General features: G+C 40.1%; 1 protein-coding gene across 1 annotated transcript; it reads right to left on the bottom strand.

Annotated features, from left to right (window-relative positions):
- Window positions 1-1,369: 1,369 nt before the first annotated feature.
- On the bottom strand, window positions 1,370-27,175 carry MRPS31 (mitochondrial ribosomal protein S31). Its single transcript, XM_032611613.1, has 7 exons — window positions 26,947-27,175; window positions 23,136-23,420; window positions 17,827-17,985; window positions 16,913-17,053; window positions 14,064-14,143; window positions 10,767-10,910; window positions 1,370-1,672 (listed from the first exon to the last, which is right to left on the bottom strand). The coding sequence occupies exons 1-7, from the start codon at window positions 27,069-27,071 to the stop codon at window positions 1,443-1,445; spliced, it is 1,164 nt and encodes a 387-aa protein (XP_032467504.1). The 5' UTR covers window positions 27,072-27,175; the 3' UTR covers window positions 1,370-1,442.
- Window positions 27,176-27,451: the final 276 nt, after the last annotated feature.

The raw sequence follows: 27,451 nt of genomic DNA on the forward strand, positions 1-27,451 counted from the left end.
TAGTTGTGGCAAGTGGGGGCCGCTCTTCATCGCGGTGTGTGGGTCTCTCACTATCGCGGCCTCTCTTGTTGCGGAGCACAGGCTCCAGACGCGCAGGCTCAGTAGTTGTGGCTCACGGGCGCAGTTGCTCCGCAGCATGTGGGATCCTCCCAGACCAGGGCTCGAACCCGTGTCCCCTGCATTAGCAGGCAGACTCCCAACCACTGCGCCACCAGGGAAGCCCTACACATATTTTTAGATTCTGAATATGATAAGCCCAATATTTAAAGGCTCTGTGAGTCTGATTCTGTTGTCTGTTGTTTCTGCTGGCATACATTCATGGTGCTTTCTTTCCTTATGTGTTTTGTAATTTGAAGACTGGGTTTATGGTGAGTTCCTTCACATACAATTTTTGTTTGCTTGTGCCAGAGCCTGAACACTACTAGCCTGAGGCCACTGTAAACTAAATTCTTAATTTGAGGTTGTTTTTGTTTTTTTTAAAAGAATCCTCAGTCCTTTCAGTTGTATGAATCTGAATCACGTTGCTATACACCATAATAGAAATTAGTTCTGGGCTTCCCTGGTGGCACAGCAGTTAAGAATCCACCTGCCAATGCAGGGGACACGGGTTCAAGCCCTGGTCCAGGAAGATCCCACATGCTGCGGAGCAACTAAGCCCGTGTGCCACAACTACTGAGCCCGTGTGCCACAACTACTGAAGCCTGCACGCCTAAAGCCCGTGCTCCGCAACAAGAGAAGTCGCCGCATTGAGAAGCCCACACGTGCAGCGAAGAGTAGCCCCCGCTTGCCACAAATAGAGAAAGCCCGGGCGCAGCAACGAAGACCCAACACAGCCAAAAATAACAAATAAAATAAATTAATTAATTAAAATTTTTAAAAAAAGGAAATTAGTTCTGATTTTAGTATGATGACCTAAAATTCTAGAAGTGATTAGTACAAGCCCTTTATTTCTATAAGGTTACTTCACTATAGTGACCCAGACTTAGGTAAGGGTAGTTAATTTAGTGTGAAAATACAAATATGTATATATGCAAATATAGAAACTACATGTATATGTAAATATAATCTATGCATATAAATTTGTCTGTAAATCCTCTCAATTGTTATAGTCCTCTGATGACATCACATGTATGGCGACTTATATTTCAAAGAAGTATGGTCACTGAATGAAAAGAAAAAGGTTACAGGAAGTCGTCTTAAACTTATTAGTAATTCTAAGATACTCTTTTTGTTTAGAATTACTAGTTGAATCCATAAAGGCTGGTAACTTTTTTCCATGCAGGAATATTTTTCAGTTACCACTGTATATATACTTTTAAACAATTTAACATTTATACGATTCAAATCAGATGCAATAATGAACACAATATAGGAAAACTTCTAGTAAAATTATTTAATTATAGTACGAATCTGACAGCTTGAAATAAGAATTTCCATGATCTTCAATTGAACTGTATGCCACTTTCTTTTAGAATGTCCCGTTTTTCATTAAAATAGTTCCTAAACCACTCTATATGTTCAACCTTCTGTTTAACACTCAGATACGGGTTTTTGGAAAGGCCACAGGTCACCAACTCCATGAAGTGGCGAATTGGTCCTTGTTTTGGAAAATCCTCCAGGTATTTATCCAGAAATATATGGTCATGAAATTCTGAACCATCATCATCAAAACCTAGGAAATGAGACAAAATATGTTACAATTTTGAATGTAAAGCCTACACTATAAAATTAACATTAATGAGGTAGTATAGTATTATAGTAAAGGCATGAACATTGGAGTAAAACAGAGGTTTGCTCACCAATTTAACAGCCACGTGATTGGGCAAATTAACTTCACTGAACAACAGTTTCCCCAGGCATAAAATGAGTATTAAGAAAGCACGTTCTTCATGGGGTTTTATAAAGTTAAATAGACATAAATCTTATAAAGCTCCTTTACAATGCTTAGCATACTACAAATATTCAAAATGTAGCAGCAATTACTACTAATGGATATTTTAATATCTAAAGAAACCACTAAGAAAACTATACAAACTACACTAAAAAAATACATAAAGCAAAATAAGATGGAATCCTTATATTCAAGCAGCTCATAGGAAGCCAAGAAAAGACAGAGGAGTGAGAAACAGAGAAAATGAACAGAAAACAAATAACAAAATGAGACTTAAATCCTAACAAATCAATAATTACTTTAAACGTAAATGTCTAAATATACCATCAAAAGAAAAACACAATCCAACTATATGCTATATACAAGAAACTCACTTCAAATATTTACCTATAACATAGGTAGGTTGAAAGTAAAAGGATGGAGGCAGACATATCTTGCTAACATTAATTTTTATAAAAAGAATGCATGAGTGGCTATAGGAATATCAAAGTGACTTCAGAGCAAAGAAAATTACTAGAGAGAAAGAGGAACATTACATAATAAAAGGATCAACCCACCAAGAAGACCAAGCAATCTTAATTATGTATGCACCAAAGAGTTTCTAAATACATGAAAGAAAAGTTGATAGAAATAAAGTAGAAATTTAAAAAGCCACAATTACAGTTGGAGGTTTCAAGACCCCACTGTCAACAACTGCGAGAACTACCAAGTAGAAAATTAGCAGAGACACAGAAGAACTGAACAACATCAACCAACAGGATCAGTGACATCTACAGAACACTCTACCAGACTATTACAGAGTACAAATTCTTTTAAAGTATCCATGGAACATTCACCTAGTTTAACCATATCCTGGGTCACAAAACAAATGTCAACATATTTAAAATAACTGAAATAATATACAGTATGTTCTCTGATCATAAAGGAATCAAAACAGAAATCAGTAACAGGAAGACAATAGGAAAATCTTCAAACAGTTGGAAATTAATGTAAGTAATTCATGGTCATAAAGGAAATCTCAAAAGAAATAATATTTATTTATTTGGATTGCGGGTCTTTAGTTGTGGCAGGCGGGCTCCTTAGTTGTGGCATGCATGTGGGATCTAGTTCCCTGACCAGGAATTGAACCTGGGCCCCCTGCATCGGGAGTGTGGAGTCTTAACCACTGTGCCATGAGGGAAGTCCCTCAAAAGAAATTTTAAAAAACACATAGAATTGAATGAAAATACAACAAATCAAAATTTGTGGGACACAGCTAAAACAGTGTTGAGAGGGAAATACATAGCACTGAATGCACACATAAGAGAAGTCTCTAATCAATCATCTAAGCTCCCACTTTAAGAACCTAGTAAAAGAAGAGCAAAATAACCCCAAAGCAAACAAAAGGAAGGAAATAATAAAGATAACATCAGAAATCAATAAAACTGAAAACAAGAAAATAGAGAAAAATCAATGAAACCAATACCTGGTTCTTCACACGCACACACACAAAACAAAAAAACAAAAATTGATACATTTCTAGAAAGTCTGATAAAGAAAAAAGAGAAGGCACACACCAACAATATTAGCAATGAAAAGGGGGTTATCATTATAAATCCTGAAATCATTAAAGGGATAATAAAGGAATACTCCAAACAACCTTACACTCACAAATTCAACAACTTGAAAAAAATGGACAACTTAAAAAAAATCCATTGAACTACCAAAACTCAACCAAAATAAAAGATAACCTGAATAATCTTATAACTATTAAAGAAAAGAAATATGTAATTTAAAAGTTCTCAAACATTTAAAGAAAAACTAACACCAATTTTACACAATCTCTTCCAGAAACTAGAAGATAGGATACTTCCTAACACGTTTTATGAGACCAGCATTACCTTGTTAAAAAAACAAAGACAAAACAACAACCAAAAACAGGAGCAAGAGAGAGAGAGAACTACAAAACAATATCTCTAATAAACTTAGAGGAAAAACCTTTAAACAAAATTAGCAGACAAATCCAACAATGTATAAAAAGATTTATACACCAAGATCAAGTGGGATTTACTCAAGTAGGATTTTACTGCAAGGCTGGTTCAACATCTGAAAGTCAAGGTAATCTACCATATCAACAGGTTAAAGAAGAAAAATCGTATGACCCAACACTGACTTTGATAAATATTCTCAGCAAATTAGGAAAAGAGAAGAACTACATCAACATGGTAAACCTGCAGCTAATATCATAGTGAAAGACTGAAGCCTTCTCCCCTAAGTTCCTGAACAAGGCAAGGAGATCAGCTCTCACTACTCTTACTCAACAGTACTGAAAGTTCCAGCCACTGATGAGGGAGGCAGAAAGAAAAGTCACGTAGATGGGAAAGGAAGACATAAAACTATTTGCAGACGACATGATTGTCTACGCAGAAAATTCTAAGGAATCTACAAAAAAACTCCTAGAATTAGTGAGTTCAGTAAGGTTACAGGATACAAGATCATAAAAATAAGAATCACTATTTAAATTGGAAGACTCAACATAGTAAAGATGTCATTTCTTTCCAAACTGATCTACAGGTTTAATGTACTTTCTACCAAAATTCCAGCGAAGTTTTGCCACAGACAAGCTCATTCTAAAATTTATATGGAAAGGCTTAAGTCCTAGAAGAGTTAAAACAATCCTGAAAGAGAAGAATAAAGTGGGAGGAGTAATGCTAGGGCTGACTCTACAGCTACAGTACAGGCATGCCTCATCTCACTGTGCTCTGCTTTACTGTGCTTCACAGATATTGCCTTTTTTTTTTTTTTTTGTACAAATTAAAGGTTTGTGGCAACCCTTTGTCAAGCAAGTATATCTACACCATTTTTTCCAATGGCATTTGCTTGCTTCCATGTCTCTATGTCACATTTTGGTAATTCTCACAATGTTTCAAACTTTTTTCTTTATTATTATATTTGTTATGCTGATCTGTGATTGGTTATCTTTGCTGAAGGCTCGGATGATGGTAAGCGTTTTTTAGCAATAAAGTATTTTTCAGTTAAGGTACGTACTGTACTTTTTTTAGACATAATGTTTATTGCACACTTAACAGAATACAGTGTAGTGTAAACATAATTTTTATATGCACTGGGAAACCAAAAGACGCATGTGACTTGCGTTATTACAATCTTTGGTTTATTGCGATGGTCTGGAAACACGCCTGCAATATCTAAGGTATGCCTGTAATCAAAAGAGTATGGTATTCACAGGGAACTCAATACTATGTAATGACCTATATGGAAAAAAATCTAAAAATAGATATATGTATAACTGACTCACTTTGCTGTACATCTGAAACTAACACAACATTGTAAATCAACTATATGCCAATAAAAACTAAAAAAAAAAATAGAGTATGGTATTGGCAGGCAGTAAGACACAAAGGTTGATGGAACAAAAATCGAGGACCCAGAAACAGACCCTGTTATGGACTGCCAACACATGGATCTTAGACTTCCAGCCTGCAGACTTTGAGAAAGTAAATTCTGTTGTTTAAGGTACCTAGTCTGTGATATTTTACTATAGAAGTCTTAGCAGACTAACACAGATCCACATGAATATGCCCAACTTTTTACAAAGATGCATAGACAATTCAATGGAGAAAGGACAGCCTTTACAACAAATGGTGCCAGAAGAATTGAAAAAGAACCTCAACCTCATACAAATTAACAAAGAATGGATCACGGTCTAAACTATATATCTAACAGAAAAAAAAACAGAGGAAAATCTTCTGGTTCTAGGGCTGGCAAAGAACTTGACACCAACAGCAAAATCCATAAAAGGAAAAATTGGACCCCATCAAAACTGAAGACTTTTGGTCTGTGAAAGAATCTGTTAAAAGGATACAAAGACAGGCTTCCTTGGTGGCGCAGTGGTTGAGAGTCCGCCTGCTGATGCAGGGAACACGGGTTCGTGCCCCGGTCCGGGAAGATCCCACATGCCGCGGAGCGGCTGGGCCCGTGAGCCATGGCCGCTGAGCCTGCGCGTCCGGAGCCTGTGCTCCGCAACGGGAGAGGCCACAACAGTGAGAGGCCCGCGTACTGCAAAAAACCAAACCAAACCAAACCAAAACAAAACCTAAACATGAAACTACCATACTACCCAGCAACTGCACTCCTGAGTATTTTTCCCAGGGGAACGGAAATTTGTATTCATACAGAAACCTGTACATGAATATTTACAGCACCTTTATTGTAATAGCCAAAAACTGGTAACAGCCTAGATGTCTTTTATCAGGGGAATGGTTAAACAAACTATAAGGTACATTCAAACCATGGAATATTACTCAGCAATAAAAACAACAACAGCAAAAGACCCCTATTGACACACATAACAACTTGGATACATCTCCAGAGAATTAATCATGCTGAGTGGGAAAAAAAAAGCCAATCCCCAAAGGTTACATACTGTGTGATTCCATTTGTACGTCTTTCTTGAAGTGACAAAATTATAGAAATGGAAAATGGATTTAGTAAGATTGCCAAGGATCAGGGACTAAGAAAGGACGGCAGTGGGAGGTGAGTGGATGTCATTATGAAAGAGTATAAGAGAGATCCTTGAGGCGACAGAACTGTTCTGTATCCTGACTGTGGTCGTGATTACATGAATCTACATATGTGACAAAACTGCACAGAACTAAGCGCACAAACACACTCACACAAAGGAGTACATGTAGAACTGGTGACATCTGAACATGGCTGAAAGACATGGCTGCCGGCTGCCTGCCTGTGATACTGTGCTGTGGTTACGTGGGTGGCAACTACTAAGGGAAGATGGGTAAAGGGTATGTGAGATATTTATCATTTCTTACAGCTGCATGTGAACCCACAATTACCTCAAAATAAGTTTAAAAATGCTCTCTAATCACTTACAATTATCTTACACTTATTGCAAGAGATTTTTAAAATTTTTATTTGGACTTTAAGGATCTATTCATCATTCTTTTTTTTTTTTTCTTTTTTGCAGTGCGCAGGCCTCTCACTGTCGTGGCCTCTCCCATGGCGGAGCACAGGCTCCGGATGTGCAGGCTCAGCAGCCATGGCTCACGGGCGTAGCCGCTCCGCGGCACGTGGGATCTTCCCGGACCGGGGCACGAACCCGTGTCCCCTGCATCAGCAGGCGGACTCTCAACCACTGTGCCACCAGGGAAGCCCTATTCATCATTTTTATAAAAACTAAAACACACAAGAAATAAATTAAGGCATTAGACTGCCACGTGGCCACATACTACTCCTATGCTTGTATACATGCCCCTTTGCAATGTGCCTTTGCCATTCTTCCCATAAAGAGGTAGATACAGCCTGTTTCTCCAACCCTTAAATTTGAGGTTGGCCAGGTGACCTGCTTTGGTCAACGGGACATTACCAAACACAATGCAGACAAAGGCCTGAAAAACGCTTGCACATCAGTCTCTGCTCTTCCTTGTGTTAGGAACTCTTCTATAGCCAGGTGAACAGCCCAGGCTAGCCTGTGAGATGATGAGTGACATATAACCCTCTTATCGCCTTCTCTGACAAACAACTAGACACCAACCAGCCAGCATCAACTAGACATTTGAGAGAAGCTACTCTAGAGCAACCCACCCCCAGCCAACCTGCCAAAACCAACCAGAAAACCCATAAGCTCATGAGCAGTTACAACTTAGCTGTTGTCTTAGTAAGTTTGGGGTGGTTTGTTATGTAGCAAAAACTGATTGACATGATCGGCTGAGGTATTCCTAAAACTTCTTCACATTCAGAATCCAACTCTTCTGAACTGGCTTTTCAACTCGGAGTTGTCAGCGGCCGTGCTTTCCAACTCCTATTAAGAACATTTGCGATGCAGCGTTTCTTAAGAGTGTTCCACTATGGCCTCTCTGGCAAATCTGGATGCATATCCACAACAGGCAATGACAACTGCTCCCTCACCGATGCCTGACTAGCATAACCAGGTGCGTCGCGACCTCAGAGATATTTAAAACGGTGAAAGACAAAAGGAGTCATAGTCAATGAAATACAGGGAAAAAGCTGTGCAGGAATTTTTTACGTGGAAGTTTTCTCTATCCTATAACCCCGCGAAGTTTCTACTCACATTTTCCCAGGCTAGTCACTTCCAAGACTAATCACTTCTAAGGTGTATATCCTTCTAGTCCTTTCCCTAAATGCATACGTATTTTTTAAAAATAAGACAAATTATTGTTTAAAAAAATCTTTCTCTGAATCCCATTCAGAATTCTCTATGGTTCTCACCAGTTTATACCACCAAGCAAGCATGTTGTTACTCCTTCACTTTTTTTCCTTTTGTTTTTAAGGCGTATGCACCTGGGGACAGGAATGGGAGAAATGCAATCCAGAGAGGTAAAAAATGAAAAATAAAAGCCTCGCTTTGCTAAAGGTCTTTTCCGTATCGTCAAACACTGCTAACAGTTTCCTGTGACAATTATCCTTTAAAAAAAAAACAACCCAATATGGCTAATGTGAAAAACAAGGCAGGTTTACATGTTCAATATATTTGAAAGAGTATGTTAGGGCTAAGACGTAAGGTCTGTAGCACTGGAGACTTAATAAATCAAGGTGATAAGTGCTCTCAAAAATCCAAGGGTGACTTCTGGATTGAGATTTTGTTTTTGTTGTTAGTTATTAATATCCTTAGATGTACCTAAAATATAAGACTCAAGACAGAAAATTTTGCAAATCATTTTTAAAAACAGCTGTGCTGACACAAGTCCAATAATCAATTTATTAAATCATTAACAGATCGACTATCTCTGACATAAAGTTATAATGAGTTAATGGGTATAGCAATTATGACTATGCTATATTAGGTGGAAAAGCATCTAAGGGCATAGGTGATCTTATTTCTTATTACTCTTCCCCTAGATGAGAGATCAACCATCTTTTTAACTCAGAATGTTCCAGCAGGGCGTAATGAACAGATCCTTCCTGAATAAGTCAACGAGTGAATGAAAGCCAAGTGGTACTGGCAAGTATAAAACAAAGGAAAAAACGAGAAAGAGATAAAGAGGGGCTACTATATACAAAAATAAGTTCCAGATAGATTAAACAGGAAAGGGCTAACAGATCTGACTAGGTCCAAATTAAAATCACTGTTGGTTGAAGACATTCTGAACAGTTAAAAGATAAGCAACAAGGACTTCTAGTTAAAATGTAGCAGATTGAACTCATGCTTTAAAAATCTCTGCTCCCCTGTAATATCTACTACATGGCAATAAAAGGAATAAAAAGACAAAGAGGAGAGAAGAAGAAACAATAACAGACAGGAGGTATCAGCAAAATGTTCGAGGAAGGACAGTGGACAGATAAGTAGTAACTGACTCAGCTGAGTCGAAGATGCTAAAACCAAATTAAGAAGCAGACTTCAAAGGCTTCGGGAATTGGCGGCAGCATATACCACTGAAATTAGGAACGGGGATGAGGGACAAAAAAACAGAGGATTAAAACTGGTTTAGGGAATACTTAGATCTCCCATCTTCTACCTATATCTCTAGATGACTACACCATCCATTTCCCAAAGAAGATGGGAAGTTTACTTTTTGGGGAAACTAAAACAGAAAGAGGAATGAGTCACTAAATTGATAAGAAGGGGAATTAAGTGAAAATCTGTGTGCTGAATGGTGAGACATTCCATACCGCCCCCGCCCCCATCCTACCAGCTGGAGGAGCAGCTGGCTCTCTTTTTAGAAGAGAGTGTGCCAATATTTATTGCAATATAAAACACGCCTGTTGTTTGACCCTTGTAGGAACTGAAGTACTCAGACATATACAGAAGGATATGTATAGAAAGATTCACTACAGCTCCATCCATCAACAGGAAAGTGGTAAAATAAATTACAGTGCATTCATACAATGGCACACTATAGAATATGTAAAATAGTTCCATTTTATGGTCCCATATAGACCAAAACAACAGATAAATGTGAAACTACCATTTAAAGTGGACTGTGAGGACACTTATCAAACTATTGACAATGGTCGTTTCAGAAAAAGGGGAGAGAACTGAGAGGTAAAGGTATATTCTCTATTCTTCCATATTATTTAACTTTTTTGCAAGTAAACTTTAATATATTTATTTCTGTAATTTAAAATATTTTTAATAAACAAAAGAAACATAATATAGTAAGGAGAAAATAAGAGAGTGTGGGAAATTAAATACAACAAGGAAATCCCAAATGGTGTACAATGAAATGTTTAGCTGATGACATCACGGGCGCCATAAAAAATAAACAGCATAGCAATACTGTTTTCCTTTTGATTGAGGAAGATGTAACACCGCTAGAAAAATCTCCAGGAAAGTAGATAATGTTTTATTCCTGGTTCAAAGCATCTAGGTATGCAGCCAAAGAATTTCAAAGCCTCCTAACCTATTTGTTTTGAGTGGCTTTGAATACAAGAAACTTGTGTCTCATTAATGCAACCGTTTTAAATAAAAGATACCAGCATAAAACTTGAAGGTTGTAATGTTCCCCAAAATTGTAGGATGATCTCATACCCAGTATTTAATGTATTAGAAGATTTACCAGGTACTCTCCTGCTTTTAGCAAGTAGAAAACTGTCATCATTTGCAGTTCTCAACACTTCTATGTCACAGAAATTCATGATGCATTTCTGCCATATAATTTTACTTCTTTATTTTCCTTATCCAACAACTAGAATTCAGTGAAATCGTAGCATTCTTTTTAAAAAAACACTGTCAGATTTCTTTTAAGACATCACAAAGATGTTTACACAAAGTTTTGAAATTCAGGTAAATGTCCAAAACCTGCAACTGAACATCTGCCAGATTTAATCTCAATCATTGAGTTTTTTTTTTTTTTTTTTTTTCAATCATTGAGTTTTATAAACCTATGGCATTAAGACTTACCTGCTTCATTGTTAATTGGGAACTCCCACAATTTCCCCTCTTTTGTCAATTGGATCATCTCTTCAAAACCATTCTGAAAGGGTTGTTCATTGACTGCTGCTAACTGCTTAGCAAATTCTACATCCCAAAGAGAAGGTACTGCCTCTGTAGAATAAAAACATCCAAATTACGCACAATTCCATATAAATATCTTTCTTTTTAAAAATGTTATCATCAGGGCTTCTCTGGTGGCACAGTAGTTAAGAATCCACCTGCCAATGCAGGGGACACGGGTTTGATCCCTGGTCCGGGAAGATCCCACATGCCACGGAGCAACTAAGCCCATGTGCCACAACTACTGAGCCTGCCCGCCACAACGCTACTGAAGCCCACATGCCTAGAGCCTATGCTCCACACCAAGGGAAGCCACCACAATGAGAAGCCTGCACACCACAACGAAGAGTAGCCCCCGCTCGCCACAACTAGAGAAAGCCCATGCGCAGCAATGGAGACCCAACACAGCCAAAAATAAATAAATAAAATAAATTTATATTAAAAAAATGTTATCAGCTCTGAATTGGTAATATATTTTCAGATCTTGAAGCTCATAATTAAACAGTATATAGGGACTTCCCTGGTGGCGCAGTGGTTACGAATCCACCTGCCAATGAAGAGGGACATGGGTTCGATCCCTGGTCTGGGAAGACTCCACATGCCTCGGAGCAACTAAGCCCGTGCACCACAACTACTGAGCTTGCGCTCTAGATCCTATGAGCCACAACTACTGAGCCCACACGCTGCAACTACTGAAGCCCATGTGCCTAGAGCCTGTGCTCTGCAACAAGAGAGGCCACCGCAATGAGAAGCCTGTGCACCACAACGAAGAGTAGCCCCCGCTCACTGCAACTAGAGAAAGCCCGCGTGCAGCAACAAAGACCCAATGCACCCCGAAAAACCCACAAAAAACAAAAACAAAACAAAAACCAGTATATAATGAAAGGTCACTCTTTGATAGCTAAAATTGAAACAAAAATAATATATAAAGACTACAACCACAATAATTGCAAGCCTTACTTTTTGTTTTTACTACAATGCTAGGTAATCAACCGCTAGTCTCACTGCCCCCTCTATTGGAAAGGAAAAAAGAAATCTCTATTCTGGTCACAGATCTTTTTATGACTGAATACTTTTTATACAACATGTGATTTAGATCTTTAAAGTCCAGTCTGTTTGTCTTTATTTTTAGTCTGTTAAGATAAGTCACTAATGTACTACTAATAAAGACCAAATAAGTTAAATTAACATAATTACAATAACAATGACAATACTATTAATGCACACTGGGCACTTATTCTGTGCTAAATGCTTTTTATACATTAGTTCATTTAATCCTCACAACCAACTCTATGAGTAAGGTAATATAGTGTTAGCTTTTTACCACCATCATATCACATGTTTCAATCATTTACTTGTTTTGGAAATTTAAGACATCTTTAAAGAATGAGTCACATTCCCACCAAACATCACTGGTGGAAATGTAATGGTACAGCTGCCCTGTATTGAATAAAAGAGTTTGGCAGTTTCTTAAGAAGTTAAGAATATACTTATCGGGACTTCCCTGGTGGCACAGTGGTTAAAAATCCACCTACCAATGAAGGGGACACGGGTTCGAGCCCTGGCCCGGAAAGATCCCACATGCCGTGGAGCAACTAAGCCCATGCACCACAACTACTGAGCCTGCGCTCTAGAGTCCACGAGCCACAACTGCTGAGGCCACATGCCACAACTACTGAAGCACGCACACCTAGAACCCGTGCTCCACAACAAGAGAAGCCACTGCAGTGAGAAGCCTGTGCACCACAATGAAGAGTAGCCACCACTCGCTGCAACTAGAGAAACCCACGTGCAGAAACAAAGACCCAAAGCAGCCAAAAATAAATAAATAAATTTACTTTTAAAAAAAGCAAGCTGGCTCCTTCAAGAACCCAAGCACCTCTTCTGGCTGTTCATTAGGTGAACCTTAGCAGCTTCCCTGACAAAAAATTCCCCTTTTGGGGCAAGCTTAAGAGTTGCCACTTCAGGAATTCCCTGGTGGTCCAGTGGTTAAGATTCACGGCAGTGGCCAGGGTTCAATCCCTGGTCCGGGAACTAAGATCCCCACAAGCTGGGCGGTGCGGCCCAAAAAAAAAAAGAGTTGCCACTTCAACAGGGGAGAGGTGATCCATTCTCCACGCCTGTGCATTTTGCATTTCCTTTTCATCAATCATAGAAGACAGAATGCAGTTGTCACTGTACAAGAAGGGGGGGTTGTTCTCTTAGCTTCATCTTCAGCTTAAGTGAACAGTGATTGAATTAATGCCTTTCCTCCATGGATATTTATTTTATAGCTCAATTTGTTTAAAAAAGGATTTCAGATAACGGATTCCTATTATTTGTAAGCCACTTGGCTAGGGGCTATTGGGTATACAAAAATCAATGAGACCCAGCCCCTAATATCAAGGAGTTTATTGAATAGTGGGAAAATCAGATGTTTTTATAAGTAACTGAAAGATTAAATGAGCCACTGGAAGATGGCCTAGAAACTTAAATATCAAAAATAAAATTATTTCTACCAAGGTCCAAAAAGTTAACTGATAATCCTTAGAAATGAAAGTCACTTATAAGCTAAGACCATTTGTATGGAGTTTCTTCATTTATTTTAAGTTATCAGTAAAACAAATTTAATGTCAAGCAAGAGGACACTTATTTCTCTTTTAATTGGGCTTAAAATGGTGACTGTGAAGGATATGACTTCTTGCCGAAAGAAGAAAGGGGGAAGAACAGAGAACGAACACTAACTGTGTGTTAAGAAAAAAACACTACAAGTCTGCTAAATATATTCCCTGAATGCTCTCCTTCCCATCTCCTAAATAATCTCTAAATCACTTCAATAAATTAGCACCTATAAGTGCTATCTCCTCTTCTAGATAGTAAGCTGCCTTAGGGCAGACACCACAATTTATCTTTACATAATAGTGCAAAGGTGTGTTGCAAATAGTAGGTGATCATTAACGTTCTAACCCAAATTAGCAGCCAATCTATAGATCTGGATTCACGTGGCTGATGGTACTTACCTCCCATTGCCTCACGGGCTGCAGCATTTCAAGGGAGAAATCTGACCAACACTAACATGTCAACAGCTACGTTAATAAGCAAGATCCAGGTCAATGACAGGATGGAATATTAAAATACCCGATGATTACGCAATCAAAACACAAAGGACATTTTCCAAAGATGGAATGTTTACACCTGAGAAACAGTGCTGTTTTCTTAACAAACCTGTTTCAGGTGCCTCTTCAGTAACTGCCTTAAGCTCAAAAATATTGAGCCTCTTCCCCTTGAATATATTTTTCCTAAAACTGAAAAAGAAAAAAAATATTTTAATGAATATTTTATACACAGTCAACAAAAAATTGTTTGAGAAGAAAATTTTATATGAAATATTCAACGTAAAAATTAAAAATAATTCTGCTGCCCCACACCAGACATTTTAACTAAATTGCCACGTCTTTAGGACTGATAACTAAAAACAGGAACAAGTTCACCTGAATTTCTGCATCATAATACAACAAAGAAGTTACAACAATTTAACTACCAAAATACCTAATTGAAAAGATCAGCTTAATTTGCCACAATTTTTATTTGATCCATTTCATATTAAGGTTTTAGAAAACCTGACATTGTGGAAAGCTATTAAAATATGTTAAGTTAGAAGTTGTTAAAGTCAACATTTGTCTTAGTTTAAGGGTAAAAAACACTGCCTGCTAAACTATAAATTATAATTATAAAAGATTGCACAGGGGCTTCCCTGGTGGCGCAGTGGTTGAGAGTCCTGCCTGCCGATGCAGGGAACACAGGTTCGTGCCCCGGTCCGGGAAGATCCCACATGCCGCGGAGCGGCTGGGCCCGTGAGCCGTGGCCGCTGAGCCTGCGCGTCCAGAGCCTGTGCTCCGCAACGGGAGAGGCCACAACAGTGAGAGGCCATGGGAAGCCCTGGCAGGTGGATTCTTAACCACTGTGCTACCAGGGAAGCCCCACAGTTACTTTATAATAGAAAGCTGTCTGTATTTACATAAAGTTTCTGTTCTTTCTCTCCTTCAAGCCTATAAAGTGACAGTTGGGGAGGGGAACCAAATATTTAGCATGGTCTGACAAACACTAACTGAACTTCATAGCAGGAGGTGCTTACAGAATGTTTTCTGTGTGTTGTGTATTCCATGGGTTTTGTTCTATGTATATAACCTCAGGAACCTGAGTTAGCTCCTTCAGGGTGTTAGATTATTAATTTGTACAGGAAGATTGGAAAAGATGGTCAGCAGTTAACAAAGGAAGTTCAGGGGTTATAGTGACTTCAGAAGATTATTTGAATTACTAATTTAAAGTGATATTTTTATCTATGACATTGAATAAAGTAGAATGTGTACTTGGAGGTTAACTTATTAAATATTGCCCTGGGACTTCCCTGGTGGTGCAGTGGTTAAGAATCCGCCTGCCAATGCAGGGGACACGGGTTCCATCCCTGGTCTGGGAAGGTCGCACATGCTGCGGAACAGCTAAGCCCATGCACCACAACTACTGAGCCTATGCTCTAGAGCCCACAAGCCACAACTACTGAGCCTGCGTGCCACAACTATTGAAGCCTGTGCACCTAGAGCCTGTGCTCTGCAACGAGAAGCCACCACAATGAGAAGCCCGCGCTCCACAACAAAGTTAGCCCCTGCTCGCCGCAACTAGAGAAAGCCCATGTGCAGCAATGAAGACCCAACTCAGCCAAAAATAAATAAATAAGATAGAAAAGGCATTAAATTTGTTAAAAAAACAAACCAAAAAATATTGTCCCAAAATATTTAACTTTAGTCTTCTTTAAATCAGTCTTCTTTGAAATGATGCCATGCAACTACATCAGAATGCTATATTATAGATTGATTTTTTTTTTTTTTTTCAGTACGCGGGCCTCTCACCGTTGTGGCCTCTCCCATTGCGGAGCACAGGCTCTGGACGCGCAGGCTCAGCGGCCACAGCTCACGGGCCCAGCCGCTCCGCGGCATGTGGGATCTTCCCGGACCGGGGCACGAAGCCGTGTCCCCTGCATCGGTAGGCATACTCTCAACCACTGCGCCACCAGGGAAGCCCTAGATTGATTTTTAATGATTCGAGCTGTCATCAAAAGTTAGAAGGTGGTGAGGAAGAAGCTGAAAAAGTAGGGAGGGGGTTTATATGCATATAATGATTGCATTAAAAAGCAGCCTAGGACTTCCCTGGTGGCGCAGTGGTTAAGAATCCGCCTCCAATGCAGGGGACACGGGTTTGAGCCCTGGTCAGGGAAGATCCCACATGCCATGGAGCAACTAAGCCCATGTGCCACAACTACTGAGTCTGCACTCTAGAGCCCGCAGGCCACAACTACTGAGCCTGTGTGCCACAACTACTGAAGCCCGCAAACCTAGAGCCTATGCTCTGCTACAAGAAGCCGTTTCAATGAGAAGCCCGTGCACCGCAATGAAGACTTGCCCCTGCTCACCACAACTAGAGAAAGCCCGTGTGCAGCAACAAAGACCCAATGCAGCCAAAAATAAATAAAATAAATAAATGTATAAAAACACAACCAAAAAACTATGTAAGGCATGGCTTAGCATCTTTAAGAACTGCAAATTACCAAATTCAGATTGCCACAAATAACCTACTACTTTAAGGTATTATAATGGATCTTCTTTCTTTTTCTGATGGTGGGTTATTTCTCTAAGGTATGAAGAAAGATGATTATATATAGAGATAGAGAGAGTACATGAATCTACACTGTTAGGCACACATCAGAATGAAAAATAGTGTTTCTCACAAAACATTCATTTGTTCAGAATTCAGTCAGCTCCACTTACTCTAAATCAGGAGACCTTTATTCACCATGGGTAAATGTGAGGCAGGGCCCATTCTGATTTACGATATAGAAAAATGTAGGGCTGCGAAACCCAGTACATCTTTCCCTCTCTAGGAAATGGGACGTGGAGAGTAAGGAGACAGATATAAATGCATCCGTGACGCTCAGACACCCAACAGCTACAATATGCACAGCAACAAAGTAAATCTACAGTTCAACAAACAAAACCAGACTGACTGCAGAGCCTGAGTACCTTCTTCTCAGATCAGCAGGCTTCGCTTGGCCAGCAAAATCGTCAGTCCCTTCATCAAACTGAATCTGATGCACTGGTCTTGGGCGAACTCTCGCTGTGGCAGACCTGGCAACTTTCATATCTGATATGATGTCAGTGAAACTGAAACAAGAAAAAGGTCAAGTGTGTTAGAAATTTTAGCTACAGAAGAGTAATAAACTTTCTTTTTTTTTTTTTTGAGTAATAAACTTTCTTAAACATGAGATTCATATCACTTAATTCTTACTTCACTTCTATGCACTAATACTGAACAAAAAATCATGTTTAAATAAAAAATTATATGTTGCCTATTAATACCACAGACCACTAAGATTGATGTGGCTTTCTCTCTTTTAAAGATGTTCTTCAGAAGTGTTCATTTAAAGCATAATTAAAAGTGTCCCTCATGAAATCTGTCAAACACCCAGACAAGTAGATATCAATATCTGTATACCTAGCACCTACATTAAAAACCTATATTAAAGTTGAGATTCAGCCATATTTATTTATTGCCTTGCATTTGTTCAAAGACAAATAAAATGCATGATCATATTGTGCATAAAACCAGCATATTATTTAACTAAAAGAAAAACTTCTCAGAGACATTGTCTTATTCTATTATTTATTTCTTTATTTTAAATAACATTACTGAATTTACCACTTTTTCAGGGACAAGAAATTATGTAACTTCTCAAAAGAAGTTTAACCATTCAATTGGTCTTTTAAAACTGAAATCTTACTTAACACACGAGTTTTAAAAGAAATCAAACTGCTAATACTTATGAGGCATATTTTATATATAAATGAATATATTATGTAATGTAGCTCATCACTCACATGGAGCCAGCCTATTTTGACATATCAGCATCACTGACACAGCTATTGGATTCACCAACCTAACTTTAGGTCTCTCTCCATCCTTCTGTGCCCTCGAGGCTTCCTCGTGCTGCTGGAGCTGCTTCAGCAGCTCCGACTTGGTCATCTGCTTGTCCAAAGGGAGAGAGTCTGCAACCGCGGAGGCAGCCGCCACCAACTCCGGGCTCAGGGACTCACTTCTGAAAGAGAACATGGAAGACAAATGAGAGAAAAGAGGCATTACTTCAGTGGAAAGTAAAATGATGTCTTGGGAGAAAACTTTTTGTCCTTCAAAAAGTATCATTCAATTCAATTTCTGACAAAATCAAGAATTCTTAACACAGCATTGTAAATGAACTATACTTCACTAAAATTTTTTTTAAAAAAAGAATTCTTAAATACTAGGTGTCGGTTTTATATAAATGTTACAATATTGAAAGTTAAAGTTAATGGATCCTTAATGAAGCACAATACGAACCCAGAGCAACAGATTAAGGTGGAGGAAGGAGGGATCAGCCTCGAAAGTGATAAATTAGTGGATTTTTAAGTTAGATGCCGTTTTATTTCAAAAACAATACAGGCTGCAAGCAAATATAAAAGTGGTTAAACCTGTTTATACAAGCTTTAATGGTAATATCCTCAAATTGGAAACAACCCAAAGGTCTATCATCAGAACAGATAAACAGTGATCTATCCATGCAATGGAACAGGACTCCACTCACTCCACAACATGTATGAAACTGAATGAAAGAAGCTGGATTAGAAAAAGTATATATGGTATGATTCCACTTATATCGAGTTCTAGAAGAGGCCAAACTAAGGTGAAAAAAAATCAGAACAGTGGCTGCCTCAGGACAGAAGGTTACTGATGGGGAAGGTGAAGACGGGAAATGCTCTGCATCTTGGAAAGCATGTGGGTTACATGGGCACATCAATTTGCCAAACTCCTACAGCTAAGATTTGTACACTTTAATGTATGTAAATTTTACCTGGAAAAAAGAAAAACATAAAATCACCACGTGGGAGATGGAAAGTGGGTGAAGGTATAGATGACAAGAATGGCAAGATTTGATACTTACCAAAACATCATACGATTTTGTTTACTTTATGTTTTAAACTTTCCATAAGCTAAAAAAAAAAGCTGTTCTTCAGTAAATTAGGGTAAGTTAGGAGAAAAATATGCCAGATATAAAAAGTTTTTTATATCACTGAAAATTGCCACCTCAATGAGTGGGATCCGAATTACTGTTTTACTGCACCTGGCTTTCTACCTTAGGAAATGATGTCTAACTTGCAAATCAAAGTTCCCACATCCCTGAAGCTGGGCCTCAAAGAGACTGTCAGAGCCTGGAAACGCTCAAGGACGCTGAGAGTGAGGGCTGTAGGAAAATCAATGTTACTGGAAGCTGGAGGAAAGGGGACCTTAATGAATAGGTAGCTGAAATCAGAGCAGGGAGTTGCTTGGTTAAGAGAATGTTACTTAAAGGAGGAGCTAGAAACTATGGTTATCACTGCACCCACCAGGGGTCTTGTAAGGTTTCACAATACATGCAGACTCACAAGACTACCACTGACGTGCCTGGCCCGGACTACTCAGAAAGGTAAAGGGCAGAACCACAGCAGGCTGGCAGGGCAGCCTCAGGTGTCCCTCTCGGGGAGCCCCTGCAGCACTCGCGGGTGACACGTCACACAGCCATCCAGGAGTTAGGATAGGAGACCCCCATCGCGCAGGCGCAGGAGGACCTTATTGCCCCACAGGAACCAGTGTCTCTTGTAACAAGGCCACAGGCAGAGTATCTGTGGTCCCTACAAAGGACATGCAGTTACAAGAGTAACTGCGCTCAAGGAAGCCCTAAGTACACTGAACCATAAGGTACCTATAGTTCGCCCAATCCAGATGCAATCAGTTATTCAGGGGGTCAATTTTATCATGATAATGTTGCCTTCGATACAGCTGACAACTACAGTAATCAGGTTAACAGCTGTGGCAGATATTTTCATAAAACAGAGACAGCAGTGTTTCGGGTCCCACAAGCTCTTCCAAAACCTTGCTACAAGCCCATCTAGAGAGGCAATTTCCCCTCCCCCTGAAACCAGGGGAGACTTCGTGACTGCCTCAAGGAACAGAATGAGAGAAAAATGATGCCCTGTGACTTGTGAGGCTAGGCCACATAATGTGACACGACTTTTGTTGGGATCTCTCTTAAGACGTGTGTCCATGGACCCCAGCTCTCAGGTTGTGAAGAAGCCCAGGCCACTTGGAGAGGCCCTGGGTAAGTGTTCTGGCCAAGAGCCCCAATATGGTCTCAGCCAACAGCCAGCATCAAGCACTGGAATGTACTGTACGTGGGCAAGCTTTCAGAGAACTCCAGATGCCAGCTTTGAAGCTGCCCTTGCTGACGCTGAGTGGAGCAGACACAACTACGTGCAGCTCTTTGCCCAGACGGCAGAGAGATGCTGCCCCTAAGCCTTGGGATGGTTTGTTATGCAGCGATAGATAACTGGAACAGATTCTGGAGCCTGGAGCTTGGGTGCTGCTGTTATAAAACAAAAACAAAAAAACCTAAAATGTATGGGAGAGTTTTGGGTACTGGCAGAGGGGGGAAACCGGAGAGATCCTGAGGCAAGTGTTAGAGAAAGCTTCGGGCCTCAAAGAGACTGTTAGAGCCTGGCGGCCGCGTGAGGACTATAGGAAAATCAACATTACTGGAAGCTGGAGGAAAGGGGGCCTTTGTTTAGCGACATTGCTTGAAGTAATATGGCAAATGAGAGAGATGCTCAGTGAATTGGACGACCTAGCAAGGAGCCTTCCAGACAGAATACTGAAGGTGCCTCCTGCCTTCTTAGTGGCCAATGGTAAAATGTGAGAGGAGAGAGAAGAACTGTCCCACATAAAGGAGCCAAGGCCTGCTGGGATCAAAAGAAAACATTTCTCATTCTTAGCCCCTCCAGATAGCAAATGATGCTAAAATTTAGAAATGGCTTCTGTACAGAGATCAAATCCAGGGCAGCATTAGGAAAACGGTCTAAAGAGAAAGCCATGGGCATGACTGTAAAACCCTCTGTAAAGATCTTAGAAAGACTTAAGATGGTGCCTTAGAGTGCCCTTCAGACAACAAGAATTCTAGGAAACTTAAAGGTGTGGTCCCAGGGCCTCTCACAGGGAGCTCAATGTAGACCAGGAGCCTGGTTCCCAAACTGTGCCCTAAGGCACCCTGGAGTACCATAGGGAAGTATCAGCCACGTCTGTCAGTGACTGTGTGAGCTACTAACTCAGGTAGTTCACAGTTTTAACATTAGACTACCGCATTCCTTTCAATGCCACCATATCTTTGTGAAGATGGTTCTCCAGCAGTTGCTGTGATGAAAAAGCAAGAACCCTTCAAAAATCAATATGGAACAGGAATGAGAGTGGCGGTGTCCAGTCTGACTCCAAGGCTAGGTCATAAAACGATACAAATTCCTAGGGGCTCGTTTTCCCTTGGGACACTCACCCTTGGAACCCAGCCACCATGCAGTGAGGAAGCCCAGGCCACATATAGGTGGCTCTGTAACGGTCCTGGCTAAGGTGTCAGCTAACAGCCAGCATCAACTGTCAGACCTGAGTGAGCAAACCCACAGATGATTCCAGCTCCCAAACTTCCAAGTCTTCCAGCTGAGGCCCCAGACATCACGGAGCAGAGGTGAGCCTTCTCTACTGTACTCCGTCCAAACTGCTGACCCACAGAATCCGTGAGCGTGAAAAAAGGCTGTTTTGTGCTGCTGAATCTGGGGGCAATTGTTATGCATCCATGGTAACCGTATCAACATGGGGGAGGGTGTTCAACATATAATACAAATAAGCGAGCTAAAAGCGGGCCATGAGCGGGGCAATGATGACAGTACATCATGAATCAAAGACGATGGCTAACCAAATTCTCTGCATCTGGGATTCCTTAAAGAAAAAAAGCGGACTGGAGGGGGGTGGGAATCATTAAAAGATACATTTTAAAAAACTCAAAATAAATGTATCTCATTCACCAATCTTTTGATACAGGATCAAAGCCTCTTCTTTGAACACAGGACCACTGACAGAAGTTCCAAGGTATTGGTACATCTCTTATATGTATACTACACCCATAGTACATCCTCCAACATCGCCAATTGGTTTCTTTAAAGTGGAAACATGGAGCAAGAACTTAAAACACTTACAAAGCAGTCTGAGTGCAGAATTTTCCTGGACTTTTATGCTTGTCTCATTCATACCTAATTGGAAAGCAACTTTAAAAATTACCTTTACTGAGGCTTTGCAAAGCAATCAACTCATTTTAACCATTTCATTAATAGTTAATTAAATTGTATAATTATAATAAAAAGCAATATGAATCATAAACAGGTCTGGAAGCTGGGAAAAAACCTTACTCTTCATAAGTAATTATAAATGTGTGTCGGAGTATTACCTAATTATGTATGTATATATTTTTTATTTGTTTTATATTGTTTCTAAAAAGGAGGAGGAGAAGGTACTTAACATGGGCGTTTCCTGTTTGAATTGCTTACTCTCTACCACTCAATTATGCTTTCCAGTGGTAGTTTAGATACAATATGATACAATGTAGAAACTAAGCAGTTCTGTTAAAATGTTAAGTCATTCTGGGAATAGAAACCTACACTATCTGTTTATTCTGCTAAGAGAAGTCAGAGATGGGGATCTTAAAGCCACATTTCTTATTACTTGAATTGACTATGTCACATTATTTATATATAACTAAAACGAAATACTGCCATTTAAACTACAACACAATGCTAAAATATCACCAATTGCATGTAGAATCAGTAAAATATTATACTCTCTTGACAAGCACAAGTAATTACAATACTTTGAGGAAACCAGGTAAGCTGAGAGCCCTGATAATTACTGGTCAAAGGAAGTAATATAAAACAGCTGTAATTAACATGTCAAAATTCTATCCTAGATGGATTTTTTTAAAATGAAATTTCAAATAAAGAAGTCCTTCAGGGACACAAAGCAACCTTCAAATCAGGATGTAAATAATTTGTTAATTAACAGCTTAAAGAAGCAATTAAATGCAGTTAATAAGCGATGAATATGTAAGAGAATGTGGAATTCTCAATTAGATCACTACTCTTTCCCTCTCTCTAGACTCCATACAGATATGCATTTATTTAAATATAGAATAACAGTATTTCTCATTTACTTATTAGTCTCTGTGTTTACAAACTAATATTTAGTCTTCATTAACTCTATCTCCAATGTACTCTAATTTAAAATTTTTTTTTCTAAAAGAAAAAGACTGGAGTTTCAAAAATTACTTTCAAAGAAAAACATTCAAATTGCAATTCAATTTACCTCTTTTGGGGGGCATCTTCTGGAGCATTCTGACGTCTGACAGTTGAAGCCTCCAAACTTTTAAGTTGTCTTCTGTTGGGTGGCTTTGTTGTTTGTACATTTACTGCGCTTAATTCAACTTTCATTCCCTTAAGAATATTTACCAAGTCTTTTTTCGTATTCTCCTTTACACTGTGTTGGCTCTCTGTCTCCTTGGAAATCTCACGGGTTGGAACAGACTGATCATCTTTCTTGCTATAGATCACGCTGTTAGTGCCAAAATATCTTTGGATATTATTTTTTGTCCTGAAAAGATTAAAGAAAACAAAAAAAAAACCACTGCAAAATAATAACAGGGCTCAAAGTTTTTCAATTAAACCCTTCCCTTTTGCTTATTACTGTTATCAGCAACTGTAAGGACAGCAATTTAACATTCACTGAACATATACTATGTGCCTAGTCTTGTGCAACATTTTATGTACATTTTCTCATACCCACATCAACTCCAAAAGGTAGGTATTATCCCCATTTTGCAGATAAGGAAACTGGAAACCAGAGTAACTTAGCCAAGGTCATGTAGCTCGGAGCTCACTAAGGCCTAAGACCCGCTGGTGAGCACAAATGAGTTACAGGTGTGCTGAAATACTGACCACCTGGTCCTTGAAGTGGCTGGGCGAGGAGCAGGGCCGCTGGTGCACCTGTCTGCTGCTGCCTCCCATTTATCTCAAGGTCTGGTACAAATATCATTGTCTATGTTCCATGACATTAAAAAAGTTGTGAAACACTGACATGGTTAATAAATTTCAACGTATTATTCTCAAACCCCAAACTGACAGACTGCCAAGTCCTTGCTCTTAACATGATATAAGACCTCTATAAAACGTCACAATTAAACAATATGAAAATAAAGAAATTTCTATCAGTAAAAAAAAGGTTACTTTCTTCAAACAAATTCCTGGGTGTGATTCTAATCTATTCAACTTTCTCATTGAGCTCCATGCCATTTAACTGATCACTATCTGTAAACTAAGCTAAACTGGAACAGGAAAAAAGAACATTCAGTGGCTGGAGCTGTCACTCTGCTTTCTTCTTTACATTTATTTGTGAAAAAGAACAACACAAACAACCACATCTATTTCAAACTCATGCAAAAAAAGACTTCCCAATTCTAAGGAACCCAAATATCTAACTTTATTTTGTGGCATTAAGAACCTTTTGATAGTTAATGTTGAAGAACTTTAAAAACTAATGAATGTGCTAGTTTCAGTAAGAGGGTATAAAGTACAAAAAGTCATTTATTAAATATAATGAATATCTACTCTGTGCTGGGCACTATACTAGGCATTGATGATGCCTTAGTAAATAAAAATTTCATGGTGCCTATTTCATGAAGCTAACAGGCTAGAGCACTGTTTCTCAAACTTTAATACGCATAATAACTACCTAAAGGACTTGCTGAAACACAGATTCTTTGGTTCCACCAAGGAATTCTGATTCAGTAGCTTTGGGGAGGAACTCAGAGTCTGCATTTCTAACAAGTTCCCAAGTAATGCTGATGCTGCCCAACAGAGGCCCACATCTGAGTAGCTATGTTACACATGCCATTTAATCCTTACACTCTTACAGAACAGGTTTTATTATTCCCATATTATAGAAGAAACTGCTGCTCAAAAAGGTTAAATTAGTGGTTCTTAACCTTTAGAGGTTATATGAATCACCTGGGGAGCTTATTTAAAACATGGATTCCTGAGATTCTCAGTTGGTAAGTTTGGAATCAGGCCCAAAGATCTGAATTTAATCAGGACCTCAGGTGATTCTGGTGCAACTGATCTCAAGAACCTGCATCAGACCCTGGGTTAAATAGTATCTCAAGTTCTCGAAGCTAGTAAGTGGTAGTGCCAGATGAGGGAGCCTTTAATGAAAAGAGAAATGGCTATTTCCAAAAACGCTGAAACAAACTATTTGATCTGCTCATAAAAATGTCAGAGGCTAACACATCAGACACTTAAAACTCAGAATGAAAACCAACTGCTTAACCAATATCCTTATAATCAGTACACAGGGGACTTCCCTGGTGGCACAGTGGTTAAGAATCCGCCTGCCAATGCAGGGGACACGGGTTCGAGCCCTGGTCCGGGAAGATCCCACATGCCGCGGAACAACTAAGTCCGTGCACCACAACTACTGAACCTGTGCTCTAGAGCCTGTGTGCCACAGCTACTGAGCCCGTGAGCCACAACTACTGAAGCCCATGCACCACAACAAGAGAAGCCCCGGCAATGAGAAGTCTGTGCACCGCAACGAAGAGTAGCCCCCGCTCGCCGCAACCAGAGAAAGCCTGCGTGTAGCAACAAAGCCATAAATAACGCAGCCATAAATAAATAAATAAATTTATTAAAAACAAATCAGTACACGGACACATTATAATATTCAATATGTGGTACCATTGAATTTAGGAAAATGCTCTATTATTTTACATGTGAAAGTTAAATTAATACTAAAGGTATTATAACAGAAAGGTGGCAATCAGGAGAAAGAATCTCACATATAACCCGTACTTCAATGTTTCCTTCCAAGGCTGCTCTAGTACTACAGAAAGTAACCTATATTTATACCAGGAAAATCATGTATAAGGAAGTAACTCCATAACACTAAAATAATAAAACTCTAGCCCTAACCTCCCACCTGGGCTTGTTTCCACTGACAGCATCTCATCAGCACTTCAGAAATGCAGCACATCCAAGACCACATTCGAGAGCTTGCCTCTCAGGCTGACTTTCCATTTTTCACTCTTCTGTACTGAAGGGGCCTCTTACCATAAATAGCTATTTTTGTATTCTAAAAATTATGACGTATTTTAAAAGCCTTCTCAAAGCTGGTCCTCATTCTTCTGTTAACATTAATGGTACCCTAATCCTCCCAAGCAGCCCGCTGAAATCTTTGCTCTGACTGCCCTACCCTTACCTCAACATATATCACATCCTAGCAATTTCACCTGTGAATTCTTTTCCATCCAGCTACTTCTTCCCATCCCCACTGCTCCTAACCTGCTTCAGGGCTGTACTTAACCCAAAGGGCCCCCAACTGATCTGCATGGAATATATATGCAGGAGAATTAAGTTTTCATAATCATGAGAGTTCTCAGAGAATAAATACCAACACCAAGTATGCTGCAAATCTTCTTCTTGCCTGGCTAACTCCAACCCTTGGGCCCTCTTTAGGTTTTATCAAGCTTCTTTTCCCGAAAGGATACTCTGAACCTCTCCTGCAATGGTCAGGCGTCTCGATTTGCTCACCCAGCAATTACCAGTTCAATGAATTCTGTGGTACTCTGCGCTACCTACACTATCTCAGCGATTACTCCACTATGCTTGAATTGCCTATGTGGTGGAACTCTAAGCTCGGCGATGGCAGGACTGTGTTACTCGGGGCTTAACCCCAGGGCTGGCACACGGTAAGCGTTTTCAATAATGAAGGTAAAAATGAAACCATCACAGACTTGGGAGGCAAAAAATTTTTAAAGAATTAAAAAATAAAACAAAACAACTTCGCTTTCTGGAACCTGGATAAAATGAGAGAAGTGGCAAGAGAGATGAGGCACGGTATGTAGCAGAAAGAGCACAGGGCAGCGGACCAGCTGTCACCATGACCTTGGGCAAGTCATTTTATCTTTCTGGGATTTCCCTTTGCTCAGATTTAAAGCGACGGCTTCTAAGATCCCGCGGATCATAATACGGGCTCCAGGAAGCCGGAGAAAGAGAACTGAATGTGCAGGAGCGGGGACAGGGGTTGCCTGAAGACCTGCCGGGCCAACAGCGCTGCAACGCGGTACCTGACAGTTCCATGCGGAGAAGCGAGTAGCACGACGGCGGCCGCCGATACCTCTGGGCCTCCGGAGCACAAAGGGAGGCGGGAAAGGGGGCGAAGAGGGAGGAGAGCCGAGACCCTCGGAAACATTGCGGAGAAACAAACAGAATTGGGCACACAGGGGCGACGACGCGTCCTCTGACAAACACGCCCCCCCCGCTCCCGCTTCCGTTCCCCAACCCGACGCGCTCCTCTCGTTCGTGTGCCGGCTGACAACAGGGGCTGCTAACTGTGTTCCGGGTTTGTCCGCGGCCGAGCCCGCTGTCTCCAGGCGACTCCTCCCCCGCTCGGCGATTCTGGCCCCATCCCAGAGGTGGAGTCAACTGAGGTCAGCAAGCGGGTGGCGCTGGGGACGCGGCCCTGACCCGAGGATTGAGAGTGGAGGGAGCGATCGACTGTGCAAAATACTGCTGATGGGGCCAGTAAGATGAGGCGCAGAACGGCGCCTGCTGTGCGGCGTTAGGGGGAGA

This window comes from Phocoena sinus, chromosome 18 (assembly GCF_008692025.1).
Source record: "Phocoena sinus isolate mPhoSin1 chromosome 18, mPhoSin1.pri, whole genome shotgun sequence".
In the NCBI taxonomy this organism is placed as follows: domain Eukaryota; kingdom Metazoa; phylum Chordata; class Mammalia; order Artiodactyla; family Phocoenidae; genus Phocoena; species Phocoena sinus.